The sequence below is a fragment of the Ceratotherium simum genome, chromosome Y (assembly GCF_057802395.1).
Source record: "Ceratotherium simum simum isolate JZ-2026a chromosome Y, ASM5780239v1, whole genome shotgun sequence".
Classification (NCBI taxonomy): Eukaryota; Metazoa; Chordata; class Mammalia; order Perissodactyla; family Rhinocerotidae; genus Ceratotherium; species Ceratotherium simum.
The window spans coordinates 3,600,889-3,620,706 of record NC_141941.1 but is presented as its reverse complement, the minus strand read 5'-3'; the positions used below and the strand labels follow the sequence as shown (position 1 = coordinate 3,620,706).

The following is a 19,818-nucleotide window of genomic DNA, read 5'->3' as shown; positions in this document are numbered from 1 at the left end:
CTAGTAGAATGTTATGAAATGAAATAACAATCCATATTCAAACATAAATCATGGAATGGGGAACTTCTTGAAATAGCTAAAACGATGACATTAAATATCATGACAACTCATAGTAGCGTTTTGGCACATTAGATTTTTTTATCTATAGAAAAATAAAAAGAAAAAATATAAAGACATGAAAGACAGAAGGATTATTTCATGTTTATGTAGATGCATAGACTGAGGTGTATATAAAATCTGATGCACCCATATGAACTAAAGTATGAGAAATGCACACACATACACACCCCACCAAGACCTTCTCCCAGATCAGCCGACCCCTGGTACCAGTGATTTGTCGTCCTCAGACTGAGGTTCCTGGTCAGCCCAAACCAGACCAAGTACAAGAGTCAGCAGCAGAATCTTCATCTCGTTGGTGCTTGTCCTTCTCCCAGAGGAGCTGAGAGTGTGCCAGTTGTTGGAGAGAATCTGAATTTGCACAACTTTTTATACTAGTGGTCTGTTGACATGACACATAATGAACCAACTGTTGTTAATCATAAGACCTGGGTTATGTATAAATCTTCTTATGGTATCCTGTTTGGCAGTGATGAGCTTTTATGGCATTCTGTTATTTCAATAATGAGATTGTCTTTAACACTAGCTTACGTTGATCTGCAAATTTGACCTTTAGAATAAGTAAGAGATCACAATACATCTGAGGTATTTCAAGGATGGTACTATTTAGCCTCTTATATCCTGAGTTCCAAAATGGGACAAGCAGTCCAAGATCTGTATCCCCAACTCCTGTATGATTTCTTTAACATTGAGGAGGTGTGTTTGAACTTATGTCTAAAGCTAAAGATGTTACTGTCTGGTTTAACAAAATTAAAATGTGATATCTATGCCATGAAGCAGTTATTAAAATGTTCCTCAGAGGAGTCTATATTTAAGATTAATGAAATATTTTCAACAAGAACAAATTCTTGTCTATTACCCTACCTAAGAATCCATCTCAAATCTGTCTCTACAATTTCATTTTGCCATGAGTGTACAGCCTAATCTTACCAAAATTTATGAGATTTCTGCCTTGTGTATGGCTGCTGATATTGATCTCTGTGTTCTTTCAAGCCATCCTCCTGAACTGTCCACACAGTAGCCAATCTAGTTTAGAGAAACTACAAGAAACCAATTTCTAAATAAGACTGAGTCAGACAATTTGCTGTCAGGTTGACACCAGCCCTAACTATGGTGATCATAATAATAATGAGAAATAAATGGGTGGATAATGATTAAGAAGATAAAAACACAGAAATTGACTGAACCTATGTATCTGAATTGAGTTTTGTAACTCTATAGCTGAACTGAAAGATGATTTCTTTTAAAATCTTAGTTGAGGTATAAATGACAGACAACAAAACTTCAGCTATTTCAAGTGTGCAATTGATCAGCTTTGACAGGTGAACACAGCTGTGTCACCTCCCCAACCACTATGATGAACATGTCTCTCAGCTTCAAAATTATCCCTGTGCTCCTTGGTAATCCCTCCTTCTGTCCGTCTCAGCCATCGCTAACTTGAGTTTCTGACACAATGGATTAGTTGATATTCTCTAGAATTTTACAAAAATTAAAACTTAGTGTATATATGTGTGTGTGTGTGTGTGTGTTTTCTGGCTTCTTTCACTCAGCATAATTATTTTGATATTTATCTATACTATGGCTTGTATAGTACCTTCCCATTTACCACTGAGTAGTAGTATCTAGATGTATCACAGTTTTGTCCACTCAAATATGGATGAATGCCTATCATGGACAAGTCTTTGTAAAGACTGTGCAGTCCTCTCTTTTGGGTAGATACTCATGAGTGGAATTCCTGGTTCAAAGTGATCAAACAACTTTACTTCAATGGTGGCAGAAAATTCCAGTTGCTTCAAATCTTCTCCAATATTTCATGTGGTCAGTCATTTTCATATTAGACATTGTAATAAGTATGTCATGGTATCTGATTGCAGTTTTAATTTACATTGCCTGAATAAATAAAGATATGGAACATTCTTTTTAAGTGTTTATTTGCCATGTGCATCTTTTCTTTACTCAGTGTCTCCCCAAGTCATTTATTTAATATTGATTGGGCTGTTTGTTTTCTTATTATTGAGATTGGAGATTTCTTTGTATATTCTAGATACAAGTCCTATTTCAGATAGAAGATTTGCAAATATTTTCTTCGAGTCTGTGGCTTCTCTTTCCATTCCCTTAAGGGCGTCCCTCAAAGACCCAAATATCTTCCTTTTCATAAAGGTCAGGTTATTTATTTATTGTTTTCACTCAAGGATCATGATTTGGAATCTTATCTCAGAAATAATGGTGTAACCCAAGGTCATGGAATTTCTCCTATATTTTCTTCCAGAATTTGTGTAGCTTTAGATCTTACATACAGTCTATGAATCACTTTGAGTTTACTCTATGGGGCAAAGTATGGGTTGAAGTTTCTTTTTTTTTCCTTATTGTTTGCATATGGATATCTAATATTTCCAGCAAGTTTTGTTGAAAAGACTATTCTTTTCCACTGAGTTTCTTCCGTATATTTTTGAAAATCCATTGTCTATATGTTCCTGTCCCTTCCCAGGAACAGGTTTGTTTTGTTTGGTTTTATTTCATTTTCGCCGTTCCCTTACACACATTTTGGAAAATATTAAACAAAAGACAGTTGGGACATGAGAGTCATATGACTTCCTTTAGGAATAAAATAAAATAATGCTTACGTTCCAAAGACCAAGCATTCATGACAATCTCTCAGAATAACTACTAATCCATTTTCTTTGGGTGACAGTTTACGCAGACTTCCTCAGATTTTAGGTTTCCTAAGAGACCCCAGGCAAGTCATCTATTCCTCTGAGCAGATCATATCAGCACAAAATGTTGATCACCTCCTTCTTCCCTGAAGCAGGCTCTTTCATCCTTTGTACTAAGAGGACTTTTCCTGTAAATGCCCAATAACCTCATTGGAAGAAAAGCATATGAACAATTCACTTTCATTGTGCCATTTTCCTAACAGCTTTGTAAGAATCTGGTCTTCAATATATTATTTAATCATTGAATCAATTGTTTCTACAGGGAAACAAGAAAGAGTTATAATAGTTCCCCAATTTTTAGAAATTTGAAAGGAAAACACAAATTTCCTCCTCCTTCTGTACAACTGGCTATTTTCAATGACATCGAATCAGCCAAAGAACCTCTTCTTTTGTTTTTTTCTCCTACTTTCATGTATCTTTATTTGTTTCCCATTAATGTCTCAGATAGATACCCTACAAATATATTTTGATCATACCGTAAAAATTAACAAACAATGGTGCTCTCATGATTTCCACGTCAGCTGAGTGAAAACACCCACCATATTGACGCGGGGCATCTACCTGCTCCAGGGGCACCTCAGAGCCTCAGAACACTTCTCTTTGTTTGTTGTCTGCCGTTTGAGGAGAACTTGGCTGGAAGGAGTCTTCCCCATATTTCTTTAATTGGCCACTTGCCTTCCTACTCAGAGTGGACAAAGACTATTTGTTCAATGTTATTGTCTTTCTCATTTTTGTTTTCTTTTTTCTTGGTTCCAAGATTTATTTTTCTCTTTGTATCACTTATTACTTTGTGTATTGTCCTATGTAACCTCCTATTGCAAAGACTATAAAATAGAAAGGTCTCATGTCTCACAATGTCCTCATAAATTTTCCCCATCACTTCCCTGATTTGGATAGTTTTTAGTACGGGTATAATCCCAGCTAACATACTATTCTACCTATTTTCACCCTCTATATCTTTTCTTATATAACTCTAACATTCCAAGCTTTTTCCACTGGAGTCCTAGCAACACGTGTTTCCTGGGAATATATCCTAAGAACACCCCTTCTTAAGAAAATCATTCTAACTGCCAATCAAGGGGAAAATAAAGACTCATTATTCTAAGAGATTATCACAACATCTTGGTCTTTAGATCCTCTTTATCCTTTTATTTTATCCTTAAAGGAAGTCATATGACCTTCAAGTCCCAACTATCTTTCATTAATATTGGTCAAAATGTGAGTAACAGAGTGATAAATAAAAACAGTGCCCTCTGACACAAACGTGAACACCTGTAATCCAATAAATAATGTTTAAGGTAACCGATGTAGATCTTCCTGGTCTTTCCTTCTCAACGTTGTCCAGGGTTCTGTATCTGTGTAGGATATTTCTCCACTTTACAAGTTTTTGTTTGTTTTTTCTGCTGTCTCTGTGATCTTTGTTTTCACCTTCCTAGATCCCATCTCTCCTTTCTACAGAGTGCAGGGAAGATCTGACCCTGGGTACCAGAAGCACCCTGTTTCTTCGACATTTCTGACCAATGATCCAATGTACTTAGACTCTAAGATGAGATCATTATCCACAAGACTACTTTCTGAGATTCTATCCTGTCGAAATTCTCCAACACAGTGCCTGTCAAATACAAACATGCTCAGTGATCGCCAGAGGGTGCATTTGAAAATGCTGGTTCTGATGGAGCATGTGTAGAGCTGTGCCTGGATGTCTGCTTTTCTAACAAGCACCCAAGAGATGTCATTCCTTCTGGTCTTAAAACCACACTTTTCAGTAGCAAGGTTTAGAGCCATCTTTCCAAAGCTTGTCTACTTTTAAGAGTCCTCTTGGGTTCTGCTTCCCCAGAATGTAGATTTCTAGGCTTTATCCAGGGGGTTTGGTTTGACTAGATCTGGGCAAGGCTTTCTAAAACTGTCTATAGGGTATTAGCTCTAACCAGGGGTCACTGTGCCATCCAAAGAGACAACTGGAAATGTCTGATGACAACTTTGGCTGTCACCATGGGAACGAGGGGTGATATACCTTCCATCTAGTGGGTAGAGATTAACTATGTTGCTAAACATCCTACAACGCACAGGACAGCCCCTAATAATAAATTATTCATCCCCAAGTGCCGATCAGGCCAAGGTTGACAAATCCTGGTTAACATGTATTAACCTGTAACCTTCACGTAGAATAAAACCCCAAACCCTATAACAGCCTGCAAGTCCCTCCATGATCTGCTCTTTTCCGAACCCATTGGCAGCTACTCGACTCCTCTGTTCCTCTCTTTCAGCTATACTGGATCCTTCTGACTCAGACGCTTGCCCATCCCTACAGTATGCAAATCCCCCAACCCTCCATGACTCCTCTCCCCTTTTAACTCTATTCATTTTTTTTTTTTCCCTATAAGCAGTCTCTAAAGAGTAATTCCACAGTGTCATGGTCTTTGAACTTTTGGTGTTGACTGCATCCTCAGTGCCTAGAACTGGTTGATGGATGAGTCAGTGTGTCCCCCAGGATATATACATATTTTTTGATTGGGCAAGTTTAGGCCATGCTGCTGTATAATAAGGATATTTCTTGGTGAAAAGAAATACTAAAGTAGCTGCTAAGAACCTAGAATCCAGGGCCATGTTCAAGAGTCTTTCAACCTAACTCACTAGATTATGGCTGAAATAGAAGGGGTTCTTGTCAGCACAGTTAGTTGGGCAATGAAGCAAGCAAGGCTCTAGAAGGCAGGAGTGGGCTGGCCAAGGTGTGTTTAGAAGGAAGTAGTTGTCTAGCAGCATCCCCACTGTATGACTAGTTGTACCTGAGACACAGGAAGAAAGGGAAAGAGAATCATGATGGGTTCAATAAGACAAATGGGAATGTTTTTTAAAGAAGGAAGAAAGACACGCATATTGGTATTTAGGGCAGTCCTCCCCGGAAACGGATGAACAGGGCATTATTGAACATGTTCCTATTTGACAGGAACTATTTTAAATTAACAGAAAATGGGGATGATTCTATTAAATAATTGCCCATGTTGTATATTTCAGCATATCTTCCAAGGGTGCCTCATGAGTCTGACTCAGGAAAGGACCACCATTTTCCCATTAAATGTCATTGTTGTTTGAAAACACTCTGAGGTGGCAAACAGCCCAGACAAAGAACAGATAAACATGAAATGTGAATGGAAGAACCAACATTGGTACCTTATCTCAAATTTTCTCACTGGAAATCCTCACTCCTTGGAGCTTCCTTTCAGGTCATGCTTGCCTTTGAGAATAGCTTAAGATATCCATGTGGAGAGAAAAAGAAACACACACGAAAATCTGATGTTCCATGATCTTCCTAATTTTTTGGGAAACTTCTGCAAACTTTTAGGCATACAAATAGATATGGAGAGGACTACCTATGATATCCCACAAATGTCAGAGAGGGCAGCATCCAGAAAGAAAGTTCCCATTGTCTCTTTCACTGTTTACTTTGGTTTCATGTTCCTGTGTGGGTGTTTTTCAGTTGGTTTCTGTTTGTTTGTTCTTTGTTTTAATTTCAGACTGTATATTTGTTTTACTAACTGATGGGCCCTCTATTCCTGTGGTGATATTTTAGTCAGTCAGCCCCTGGACATAGTCCTTTATCAAAACCTTTATTATCAATTAAATAGGAACTGCTTTTTTCCATGCTCTTCTTGAGTTTTAATTCCTATTTTGAAGCAAAAGCCTGTGTCAGCAGCACTGAATCGCGTACCGGCCCTTATCAGGTTGTATGCCCTCAATGACAGGACAGGACTCAGTTCTCTGCAGAGTGACTTGATTTTTCTTGTTCTCTTACCGTAATACCCTAGAAAATATATTACAGTCCAATATACCATAAACTTGTCCAAGGACACATTATGAAGAGTGTGTGTTCTGTAAGATTCCTACTGTCCCGGCTTGGTCTGTGTTCAATGAACACTGATGCAGCACATGTGATGTGTCCACAACAGCCTAACCTCAACGTTCAGCAGGGAACAGACAGACTCAGTGCATGATTCAGTGAGGGATCTTCCAGAGAAAGGAGGCAGAATACAAACAAGCTAGCCAGTAGTTGCCAAATACATCACCTGTTTCTAATTCTGAGATGAAAAATAATCCCAGGTAGGACATGGAGTGTACTGGGAGGGGAGTCCAATTTCGAAAGGGGCTCTGTCTCCATAGGGAAGGGTTCTGAGCAAAGCTCTGACGATAGTTGGAAAAGTGACTTAAATTTGTACCTCCAGGCAGAAGATGGTGAGAAGTGAGAACAGAAAATACAGAGAAGTTTTGAAAGGACAATCTGGTTGTATTTATCAAAATTCCAAAATGCATTCACAAAATGCATCAATTTTAAAATATTGATACATATAAAAATCATTCACTCATTTGTTTTTTGTAACATTGAAATGTTTAAATATAAATTTAACAGTCTGGTAGTTATGACACCTTCAAAATGGAAAATGTAAGAAATTAAAATAATAAATTAGATCTCCATAAATCAACATATGAATAATCTCTAAAAAGATTACTATGTGAGCAAAACAGCAATATGATTCTCTTTATATTTTATTTCTGATGTTATGTCTGTGTAAAACAAAGACTGCACTAATATGTTACTAGGTCTGTTTGATAATGAAATTGCATGCATATGTATAATGTAGAATTTATACCAAGCAGTTGGAGCTACCTACTGCTGCTCGGGGCATAAGGAGCAGGTTGGCATGGGTGATATTTTCATACGAACACATGTGGTCATGTATGCACAGATGTCTTTGTCAGATTTGGGGATTTAAATATGCCAACCGCATAAAAGGAGTAGGACGGGCTTCATTCACCTTGTCAATCTGGAAACTTTGTCTAAGTTTCATGCTGTATCTTTGCATGTTTGGAAGGATTCACTGGTGAAATCCTCTGGACTTACAACTTCTTCATGGAAAATTCTCTGAGAGCAGTTTCAATTTCTTTAATAGATAAAGGACTGTAGAAATGTTCCGTTTCATCTTGTGTCTATTTTGGTACCATATCTTTCAAGAAATGTGTCCGTTTCATCCAAAATGTCAAATTTGTTGACATACCTTTGTCTACAGTTTTCTCATACTATACTCTTTATTTCAGTAGGATTTGTGGTGATAACCTCTTTTTTATTACTTATATTGGTCACACATACACACACACACACACATATAAAATTTTACAATGTTTTAAGTCTTTATGCCAGTTCTTACCATTGAACATTCCTTAAGATATTCAGGTTACGTTCACCTCCCACACTTTCTATTCTGTGGACTATGTGTATATCCACCCACCCAATCCAGGATTTCCAGACACACTCTGATGACCACAGTCAGACCTCGGAATGCATACATTCTTTTATGCCAGAGGGAAAATTCAATTGTTGCCCTTGACATCTCCATTACTTCCAGCTAAAGCCATAAATATCTTCATTATTGATGCCATTGACATTTGCAAACTGTAGTCCATTTGGAGGCCACATCTGTTCCAGTAACTAACATTATTTGTTCTGTTAAATATTGCTTAGCTCTACTTCCATTTTCCCAGTGCATGGACCATATCTCAGGACTTTGGCCCCAACTTTGGAATAAGGTCGCCATTCAGCGTGCTAGATGTCTTAGATGATAAACACCTTGTGTATCATGGATAGTTGATCAATATGCTCTGCCGCTTATGGTGGGAATGGCCATTCCTTAGAACTCCTAGTGTCTTCTGTTTTTGGAAAATACTGGAATGGCACACCACTTTAGATGTTGCATACTGTGTTTGCAGCTGCAGCTCCCTAACTGAACTCTCAGTAGTATTGATCCTCTAAGCACTCCACTGACCTTATAACTCTATGACTGGACCATGTCTTGGCTGCTGCCCCATCTTTGATTACTACTGACCCATTGTAAAGAAATACCAGTTTTTAGCTCAACTTCACAGGTGATGCAGATGTCATAGTACTGTTGTCCCCTCAATTATGATACAAGGCATAGAGTATCTCTGTGTAGATCTCAGCGAGTTGCAAACGTGTCCCTTTCTCTGTGATGATAAGAAGCCTCCTAGGGACTTTTTTTTTGACCAGACGCCTCATCTCTTGACAATAAAAATATCCGTAACCCTTTCCCCTTCCCCATGTGGGTTTATGCGCTTTGTCCCTCTCACATTGATACCTGTAAGATTTCTGTATTTAATCCTAATCAGAATTGTCTCTTATGGGAGATCAATCCTATTGAAGGCACATCTTTCTGGATAGCTGTATTTAAAGTGGATATTTGTGTATTTTTAAAATTAAGTGACTTTCTGCACCAACATGTCTAGTGTGCATATTAAATCAATTTATTTAAACACTCAGAGATCCAGTAACACCATACAGGACGTGAATGGTGACTGGAAGAGATGAAATGGGAAGGAGAGTACGTTTATAGAGAGAGAAAGATGATGTTCAACAGGAACAAAGAATGTTTTCTTCAGATTGTTGGTCTTGATTCCATAGAGAAGATGATGCACCTGGTCCCCAGTCACAGGTTCTGTAGGTGAGGGAAACAGGAGACAAGGTTGAGTCGACCGTATGACAGCGTGCCAGGGGTGAGCCTCAGGAAGTAGAGTGTCAAAGGTTAGGGGAGCTTTCAGTTCACCCAGGGGACTAATTGCACGTAGAACTTAATGTTCTCCATCTCTGTGGTATAACAGGATCCATTTGGAATTTTTCCAGGATTACACATGGTGCATTTTTTGTGGTTAGGACACATCCCAGGGGTTTCATGATTACATGATGCATGTTCATGGGGATGGCACACCTAAGAATGATTTATAGGATCCGAGTTACACTCCTCTCCTCTAAATCCCAAGGGTCTGTGCCTTCAAGACATTATATTCACCCAGAAAGCTAATGGTTTTTGGGGATTTTTTCCCATCTCTTCCCAACAGATGAAAAAAAAAAACAACAACTCATGCTTTAGCCTACTTCATTGTCATCTTCTGAGGCTATGACATTTTAGGAAATTATAGATCATTCTTTAATGAAATCATCTTATGAAGGTAAAAATAAACCAATGCATGTTTCAGGGAATCTGGTTGGAAGGCCTCTAATGTGGCGGTTATGATTATACAAAATTCAACATTGTGATTGTAGGAATGGTGAGTTCTCTTGGAGCCCAGTTGTCATGAAGTAGTCATGTATATGGACAACCACTCAGGAACGAGTGGAGAACTAACTATTTTCCAGTGGTCACCACCAACCTCTGGCCATTCCTGCTTCTCTCTAAATGAGTAACATTTCCATGGTTCTTGCATGATGATGCTTTGTCACCAAAACTGCTTCAGCATCAATCCACTCAACCAGTTTGCAATTTAATAGGGGTCAGGAGAAGCAAAATAACCTAATATAACAGAATAAAGTTCTCTAGTGACATAATTTAAGTTATTGGGACAAAAATAATTACTGAATAAATATGGCCCATGTGAAGTCACAATGTGTGTTTATTGAATCACTTGATACAGCAGCGCTGTTAACACATCATTCTTACTTACTACATTTCGGAGTGTTCAGGTCCTTGTTTTCAGTCAATTGTAGGACAGTCATCTGAGGATGAGAAAAGTAAGGAACAGGAGAAAGAGAGTCACTGATCAACACCATTTGTGAGTATTCTAAGACTTTCTTTTTCTTAAATAACAGATTTTATAGAAGATAATTCATGGAAAAGGAAATTTATAATGAATCAACTTGTTTCCTGATAGTATGTTTACATACCAGGTGAATGATATATTCAGGAATAAAATAAAGTCACATTACCAATATTGATGATATTCAAAGTGTTTTCTTCTGGAATCCCCTTTTCTCTAGTCAACTCCTTGAACTTCTCAATATCTTCCTCATTATTATCATTTTCTCTGCCTGAAAATCACCATGTATAAAGCAGAAATTTGCCCATTAGAACTAAGAATTTCGGGATCCATGAATGAGAAAAATGAATATGCAAATCAGTTCCTCGTGTGGAATAATTTAACAGAGTCTCAGATAGTTAACTTCACCATGTCACAGTGTCAGCTGCCTGACTCAGGTCCACGGAGGAATGAATCCCAGCCCAACTCTCCCACATCAGCAGGACTCCAGGGACACATCAGGAGCTCCATGAATTTTGGGCCCAAGGATCCAGAATAGCTCATCTGCTGCCTCTCTGACAACCTCTTGGAACCCATACCTGACATTCTTGCCTTGTGCTGGACCCAAATAACCTGGAAACTCGATTCTCACCTACAGAGATACTTCAGCCCTGCCGCACGTAGTAATGGGAGACAACTTTTTCTTTTAGTAGACCACAGGTCTACCCATATATTTTCCAAATAGAAACCCATTATCCTCAATGTTAAGGCACGTCCTCCATGCCCCTCTGTGACTATTCAGGGGTTGAAATTCTCAATTTCATGAGGACAATGCATTGGAAGGACTAAACATGATCAACGGAAGGACTAAACACGATCAAGGTTCATTCTAAAAGCTCAGGTCCAAGGCTTACAATGTATTTGAAAAACTGTCATAAAAAGAAGGAATTGAGGTCCACTTTATTCGCCATGGCTTGAAATTAGTCTACCTGTTAATAAAGTAGTTCTCATAAAACTCAGTTGTTATGATTTTAACAGATTGAAATTATTTTTAAAGGCCTGATGATCTGATATCTCCCGCCCCTACCAGCTCTTCTTTTCACTTTTCTTTGTAGATTATGTTCCAGGGTCCTTAACTTAATGAACACATAGACCTAGTCCTTGTGCCGTTAGTAATGAATGATGTCAATACACACTGATTATCAGAATAAAATTGTTGGCAATGGAAATGTTCTATGACAATGACTCTGGGGATATGGTCAGGATATAATACATACCAAATAATGCAATTATTTCGGTGATCAGGCCTTCTTCATCTTCATTGACAAAACATACTATTATAGCATTTTCTGAAAATTCAAGAATTCGGAAAATGGTTTTCCCTGCATCTGTGAGAGAGAGAGAAGGTATGTATGTGTTTATATACAGGTAAATAATTTATTGCTGCTTAGATTTATCATGGCCTACTTAGCTTATTAGTAACAGTGATTACTATATTGATTTTTGTTTCACTCCAACAGTACAGTGAATGTTAAAATGGATTTTGACAGGAACAAAAGTAGGGAAGAATTTTCCTTATTGCCCACTTCTTATTGATTTAAACACTTCCCATCTTCTAGTCTACTGATGTGTTTTCTAAAACACGTGTTCTAATGAAGCCAACCTTTCTTTAAACAACATGAGCTTGTTATTATATGGCATATTATCAATTTCAAGTTTAAAAATCCTTTGTCATTTCCCTTATACACGAAACGAATTGGTTTCGCTTTAAGATTGAAATCAATTTACCATTGACAACACTGTGTAATTGTGTTGAGTACCTACCCTGTGCCAGACAACTTCTAAACATTTCATGTAAATTATTGAATTTCCTCTGCCCCTTAATCTAGTTGTATTACTTAACATATTTATCACTGCCACGAACATAACATAAAATAATTTGGAATGAAATCAATTGTACTTGTAAGGATAAGCAGGTGGTGACAATCTAAACACTTGACTCAGATCCGACTTGGAGGCTGCACCTCCATCTCTCAGTGATGCCCATCCACTCCTTATGTTTATAGGAAAAGAATAAGTACTGATCTACTTTGCATTATCAATGAACCCTCTAGCATTCATTCTGGTCTAGCCATAAGACAGCAACTTGTTTGAATCACTCATCAGGATTTGATTTAAAACTGCACCAATTTGAGTTTCCCACTGCAATATCCTTAGTCTACCACACCAAAGACTAAGTAGCAGTTGTAAGAACATCAAAGTTTCATAGATAAATCTCGCCCAAGCCCACTGTAAGTCCTTGAGTCTCGGGTTACGTCGGGACAATTAAATCCCATTTTATGCATATTTTCAGATTCTTAGTACCAAATACGTTATAACAATATATTTCCAAAGGAGGGTTTTACAGAAGGTCTTGCTGTATAGGTTTATAAAGGTAATGCACGTTATGGAGACAACGAAAATAAATCTATCTTCTGAGCCTCACATTGCTGTGAAGGCCACTGCTGCTATTGTGCTTGTTACGGTTACATGATATTTTCTACCAAGCAGAAGCTGGGGACATTGCAATGCCTCGTTCCACAGAGGCCTGCACAACAAGGCCAGGTCACTTCCCTTCTCTCCCTCCTTGAGTTGCCGTGTCAAATCCATGTAAAAAAGACTACAAGAACGGAGGAAATTTTAGGAGATGGTAGAAAACATTCATGATTCAGACAAAGGATCAAATAACATAGGGACAGGCAAAATAAAAACATAATTAAAAAAAAAAAACTACTGGCAATATAAAAGGATAATTATTCATGAAAGTGTAGGACAAAGCATCAGATGCATATTTTACTTATTTGTGTGTTCATTGCATAGCCATTGTGCATTTTTTATGTTTGTCAAGGGCTGGAACCACAGGTTTACGTACATTTAAATTTTAATCAAATATTTATATGTTAGGCCATTTAAAATTTTGGAATGTTGTTTGAGGTCATTAAAGAACTTACAGATAATCTTTTCAGCAACATCTCCATTGCTTCTAACAGAAGCTGTGTATACGAAGAAATGTGCTTGTCGTTTAAATTATTGTGACTTGTTTCAGATTTAAGCAAATCAAACCATACCTTGAATGGATTAAGATGTTTTAAGATTAGTTTTTAAAATGTTATGATAAAGGAAAATGACATTGATATTTAAACTCAAGAAAGACCCGTTAGACGTTAGTTCCACAGATCGTTTTAAATTATCTCGAAACACTTTCATATACCTGAGAATCTTATGAGATAAAAGTTCTCAGCACACGCCCTGAAAATGAAGTACTTGGAAAATTTAGGGACTTTGCCTGGTCACACTTTTAATTATGAGTAGAACTAGAATTCAGATATATAGAGTTCTGAAAAGAATTTGAGCCCAAGGTGTCAACCCTAATATAACTTTATCAGTAAAATACTCATACTTACAACTACAAACGTAAACATTTTCTTTTGCTTTTGTTGCCACGGTATTCATTTTTGTGCATTGTCCATCGACCCTTAAAAAGAAAACATCTTGAAGTTGATCATTAAAAATAATGAAACATTGATCTATAATTAGGACTTTCTTTGTTTCACCCTCATCTGACTCTGTGTCAGGTATGATTCTAGTGCCTATAAAGACTGACTTTCGAAAGAGAAGACATATGTTGTCCATGATCAAAGAACTCTAGGTGGTTAGAATATCTTTGTCGACACAAGGGGTCAGAGCAGCAGACCCAAAGACCAGGGGCGAGACAAAACAGGTCATGTGGAAAGCCCGGAAAACATGGAGAAAGGCAAAATTTTAGAGAAGAAGGAGGGAATATACAAGCCCTAGCTTGAAATGTTTTCTCGAAACTGAGGGGAATAGCTATCAAGACAGACCTTAGTGTTTCTCACAGCCCTGGCAAAGATTTCTTAGATAATATAACAGACAAAAATGCACGACAAACACGAGAAAAAAATTATGGGTTGAATGCAATCAAAACAGAAAGTTCTTATGTGAAAACACTTAAAGAAAATTAAATCAATGTCATTAATTTAAATAAATCATCCAATATTATTAAATATGCACAAATACTATGATGTCGCAATTCCACTCCTACCCAAGAAAAATGAAAATACATGTCAACACAAAGATAGTACAGAGCTATTCACATCAAAGTTATTCAAAATAACCACAACGTGGAAACAGCATTGTCTAACAACCGGAAAATGCACAGTTTTCGTATATCCAAACTGGCAATGGAAAAAATGACTACTTGTATATGCAGCCACATGGATAAATTTCTAAAGTGTTATGCTAAGTGAGAGAAGCGTGGAAAAAGAGAGAGAGTGGAGAAAGATGCATAGAGTATAATTCCATCTCGTGAAGTTCTAGAGCAGGTGAGAATAAGCAGATCAGTTGTTGTCTAAGTCTAGACGGTAGACATTTAAGGGGGGGAAAGAAAGGGACCTTTCTGCGGTGATGAAAAAGGTCTATACTTGACTGTGGCAGTAGTGACAAAAGCTCCCACATATGTCAAAACTCATTGAACTACACCCTTCAAAAGTGTGCGCATAATTCCATGGAAATACACTGCAATAAGGATGATTTCAAAAAGAGTGGCCACAGGTAAAGTCAATTAAACATAGCACACAAAAATTGTGAATAGGACAAACAAAAAGACAATCCTGTATTCTTAAAAAAAATGGCAGAAAACTCACAAGTATATCTACTGGGATAAGATATTTTGATTATATGTAAACAAGTAGTTATATATTATATATAATATAACCAATTATATATATTTATGAAGCAATCTCTCCAAGCATAATCTTCTTAGTTTTTTTCTTAATGTTTTTAATCTTCAAACTATGTGTCTGTGTTTGCATGAGTGTGTGTAAGTGAAGGGAGAGAGTGAGAGATTCTTGAATCCCACTTATATATTTAGAATTTAGGTCTTCAAAACAGACTTCCTTCAATTTCTTATAACAAACGATTTTTTGTGCCTGTGCTTAATTTTTTTCTCCATAGGAAGAGTTGTACCCCCTTTCACTTGAATTCCAATCTCTCCCAAATTCCTAATATTCTCTCTTTACTTTTGGCCCTTTTCTCGCAACTTTCTTCCAGACAGTAAGTTTGCTCGGGTATTTGTAAGTATAGAAACGTTCCCTTCAAATGTTCTGTTTCCTCCTCGAGTTGTTTCTTTGCGAATTTTCTCTTTATACTGCCAAACTATTTTGACACGTTAAGTTGTGCTTACTTCTCGATGTGATTATATCTGGATTTGAAGGACTGCAAAAAATAAAAATTAACATTTGACTTTCCACATAGAATATAAATACATATTTTAATTATATGCGCAATGGATCTCTTAGCACAAAATGATGCTTTTAGATACCCTACATTTCACTGATTCAATAATTTCTCCTGCTTCGTGTTTTTATCTTAGGATTCTTCTGCTTAAACTTAAATGTTAGTGTGGAAATAATTGTTTTTCTGGGCAATTTCATCAACATATGTGATTACAGGTGTTAGTAATTTAGCAGTAATTTCAAATGTGTGTGAGTGTGTGTGTGTGTGTGTGTGTGTGTGTCTTTGTATGTCTGAGAGAGAGAGAGAGAGAGAGAGATTGATCTAAAATTCCAAAAGTATTCTCATTCAGCTTAAGGGCATGTCCATGGATTTATATGGTCATTTTGAAACTTCAGAATGAAATTTGAGAATCAAAACCTTGTTTCTTCCTTATTTCACGCGTTTATACGGGAAGCATAATCAGAAAGAAGGAGACTTTGACTGCTTCTGCGTACTTCAGTACGTACCCATTTCTAGTGGGGAAAGTTAAAAACTAATACTTTGACATTTAACGTCCCTCAGAACTCACTCTAAGTTTCTTTCTAAATCTCAACTTCTATAATTACCTCCATATGTTTTTTGAGTAGTGTTCTGTCCCTATTCATTATTTCCTGCGCACATTTTGTTAAATAACTGGGTATCTCTGATTATGCCAATATTTCTCCCTTTCCTACTTTTTTGTCTGAGAAGCCCATTCCACCTTCAAAAACATCTTATATATATCATGTTTCTTGTGTAACTTTTTAGATTCTTTCACTGCCATCATTTTTCATTGTTTGAAGAAAATGCACTCTTTCCACCTTTTATCACTTAACATAGTATCCTCTAGTAATTTATAAATATCCTCCAGTAAATTATAAAGTAGTTTGTACTATTGTTATAGAACTTCACACACAGTATTGTTATTAGTTTAAAATCAATATACCTGACTCTATTTTGACCAATGAAGACCCCCCTCAAAAAAAGTTTCTTCATCTTCTCATATTCAGGTTCTTTTGTGAATTAAGAACTCTTATAAAAATGTAGAAGTACACGTGTTTACATAAAATGTGCCTAATTTTAAGTATACATAAGAAAAGGAACTAAGTAAACACATTAGAATACACATATTAGAATGTTGGAGTGACTAATGATTGCAGGCCACTTCTCAACCATATGCAAAAACAAACTCAAAATGGATTGTAGACTCCAATGTAAAGCCTGAAACCATAAAACTCCTAGAAGAAAACACACGTAGTAAAGCTCTTTGACATCAACCTGAGCAAAAAATTTTTTGGATGTGTCTCTTCAGACAAGGGCAACAAAAGAAAATATAAACAAATGAGACTACATCAAACTAAAAAGCTTTTGTGCAGTCAAGGAAACCACCAACAACATAAAGAGGCAACCTACTGAATGGGAGAAGATATTTGCAAATGTTATATTCCACAAGGGGTTAATATCCAAAGTATATAAAGAAGTTATGCAACTCTATCAAAAAGCAAACAATTTGATTAGAAATTGGGCAGAGGGCCTGAATAGACATTTTTGCAAAGAAGGCATACAGATGGCCAACAGACACAGGAAAAGATGCTCAACGTCACTAACCATCAAGTGAAAGCAAATCAAAACCATAAGGAATGCATAGAAATCTATATACAAAAAACAAAGAATCTGATTAAAAAATGGGCAGAGGATCTGAACAGACATTTTTCTAAAGAAGGCACAAAGATGGCCCACAGACACATAAAAAGATGCTCATTGTCGCTCATTGTAAGTGAAATGCAAATCCAACCACATTCACACACCTGTCAGAATACATCTTACCAAAAAGAAAACAAATAGCAAGTGTCCGTGAGGATGTAGAGAAAAGGGAACCCTCATACACTCTTGGTGGGAATGTAAATTGGTACAACCACTATGGAAAACAGTATGGAGGTTTTTTAAAAAATTGAAGAAATAAATACCAAATAATCCAGCAATTGCACTTCTGGGAATTCATCCAAAGAAAACGAAAACACTAATTTGAAAAGATATACGCATCTGTTTGTTCATGGCGGCATTATTTACTATAGCCAAGACACGGAGACAACCTAATTGTCCATCCGTAGATGAATGGATAAAGAAGATATGGTATATATATCCAAAGGAATATTAGTCAAACATAAAAAAGAAGGTAACTCTATCACTTGCAACAACATGGATGGCTGTACAGGGTATTATGCTTGGTGAAATAAGTCATTGGAGTCCTTAATAAAATGCCTGCACTATGGTGAGCATTTCATATATAATCCTCTAAGCAATGAAGGCTCTAACGAATTTAGTGATGGTTAAAAATTACTATCAGTAAGTTCTTCAGGGTAGAGATCATTTTGTGTTATCCACCTGCTCACACTCTTCAGGATCACAGTTCCCCTAAATGTGAACCACCCTTTACAAATTCTCCATGAAAGATTCAGGCTAGTGGTAGGAACTGTAGGGTTTGAGGAATCTATGCCCTCTTGGCTGCTTTTGTCTTCTTTTCTTTAATGAGATGATTCCAGTGGACCTTCTGTGACTCTTTGCGCTCCAAGCAAATGCTCTAGGACATTCTCTAGAGGATGGTACTGGAACTGATGCGACCCTTCCAAAGACCCTTCTAAGCACACAACTCAGAGAGTCATGCTCTTGAACATAATCCAGATATTTCAACACAAACATAGAAGTCAGACAGACCCTCTCTCAGGGTCGAGCACTTATATGTGTGTTTGTTCTGTGTTATTTTTACTTACTTGACAAAAAAAGTGAAGCAGATTGTGTTACCCTCACTGTCAAAATCAAGTCTTCGGACAAAAGCCCTCCACGGTCCGTTCTCACTGATCTTCTCGATGTTACTGGATGCGGCGTAAATGGTTTTCCATTCTCCTGAAAACTGAAAGCAAAGTTCCCATCAGAAATTGTAGTCATGTGTTCTTTTCTGGCATCATCCACCCTGAGTTTTCTTTCCCTTTTTCATCAGCACAAAACTGTCTTTGTTAAATGAAGCAGGATTTATAAAATAATGTGAAAACCCAAGTCAATGGTAAATCAAGAAAGGGAGATATTTCTGAAATAGCTCGAGGTCTGTTGTCAAAGTAGAACTCTAATCCAACTGTTCTCTGCCTGGTTCTTCTTGTCTTATACAAGTACAGTAGAAACGCCTAAGGAGCCAATTCATAGATAATATAGACACTATGGAGACAATAGAAGACAAGTACAGCAGACATGTGGAAGGAGCCAATTAATAGAGCAATTCAGAGTTGGAGGTAGATGGCTAGGCTTAGGTGTACACAAATTTGGATACACGTATAAATAATCCAAAACGGACGCGCACACACACACCCCCCACCAAGACCTCCTCCCAGATCAGCCGACCCCTGGTACCAGTGAGTAATCGATGTCCGGCTGAGGTTCCTGGGCAGCACAGACCAGACCAAGCACAAGGGTCAGCAGCAGAATCTTCATTCCGTTGGTGCTTGTGGACCTTCTTCTGGAGGAGCTGAGAGTGTGCCAGTTGTTGGAGAGAATCTGAATTTGTGCCCTTTTTTATACTAGTGGCCTGTTGACACGACACATAATGAACCAACAGTTGTTAATAACAAGACCTTAATTATGTGTAAATCTTCTTATAATATCCTGTTTGGCAGTGATGAGCTTTTATGGCATCCTGTTCTTTGAATAATGAGGTTGTCTTTAGGAGAAGCTTAAGTTGATCTGCAAATATGACCTTTAGAACAAGCGACGGATCACAATACGTGTGAGGCATTGCAATGACGGTAATATTTATCCTCTTATATCTCGAGTTCCAAAATGGGACAAGCAGTCCAAGATCTGCATCTCAACTCAGACACAATTTCTTTAACATTGAGGAGGTGTGTTTGAACTTATTTCTAAAACTAAAGAAGATTAATGAAATATTTTCAACAAGAACAAATTCTTGTCTATTACCCTACCTAAGAATCCATCTCAAATCTGTCTCTACAATTTCATTTTGCCATGGGTGTACAGCCTAATCTTACCAAAATTTATGAGATTTCTGCCTTGTGTATGGCTGCTGATATTGATCTCTGTGTTCTTT

General features: G+C 37.3%; 1 protein-coding gene across 1 annotated transcript; it reads right to left on the bottom strand.

The window, feature by feature from the left end:
* Positions 1-9,132: 9,132 nt before the first annotated feature.
* On the bottom strand, positions 9,133-19,205 carry LOC147911618 (odorant-binding protein-like). Its single transcript, XM_087427913.1, has 8 exons — positions 19,125-19,205; positions 18,494-18,633; positions 14,964-14,984; positions 13,853-13,923; positions 11,687-11,797; positions 10,600-10,701; positions 10,338-10,389; positions 9,133-9,334 (listed from the first exon to the last, which is right to left on the bottom strand). Exons 1-7 carry the CDS (start codon positions 19,203-19,205, stop codon positions 10,367-10,369), a joined length of 549 nt encoding a protein of 182 aa, XP_087284039.1. The 3' UTR covers positions 9,133-9,334; positions 10,338-10,366.
* Between the last annotated feature and the right edge of the window lie 613 nt (positions 19,206-19,818).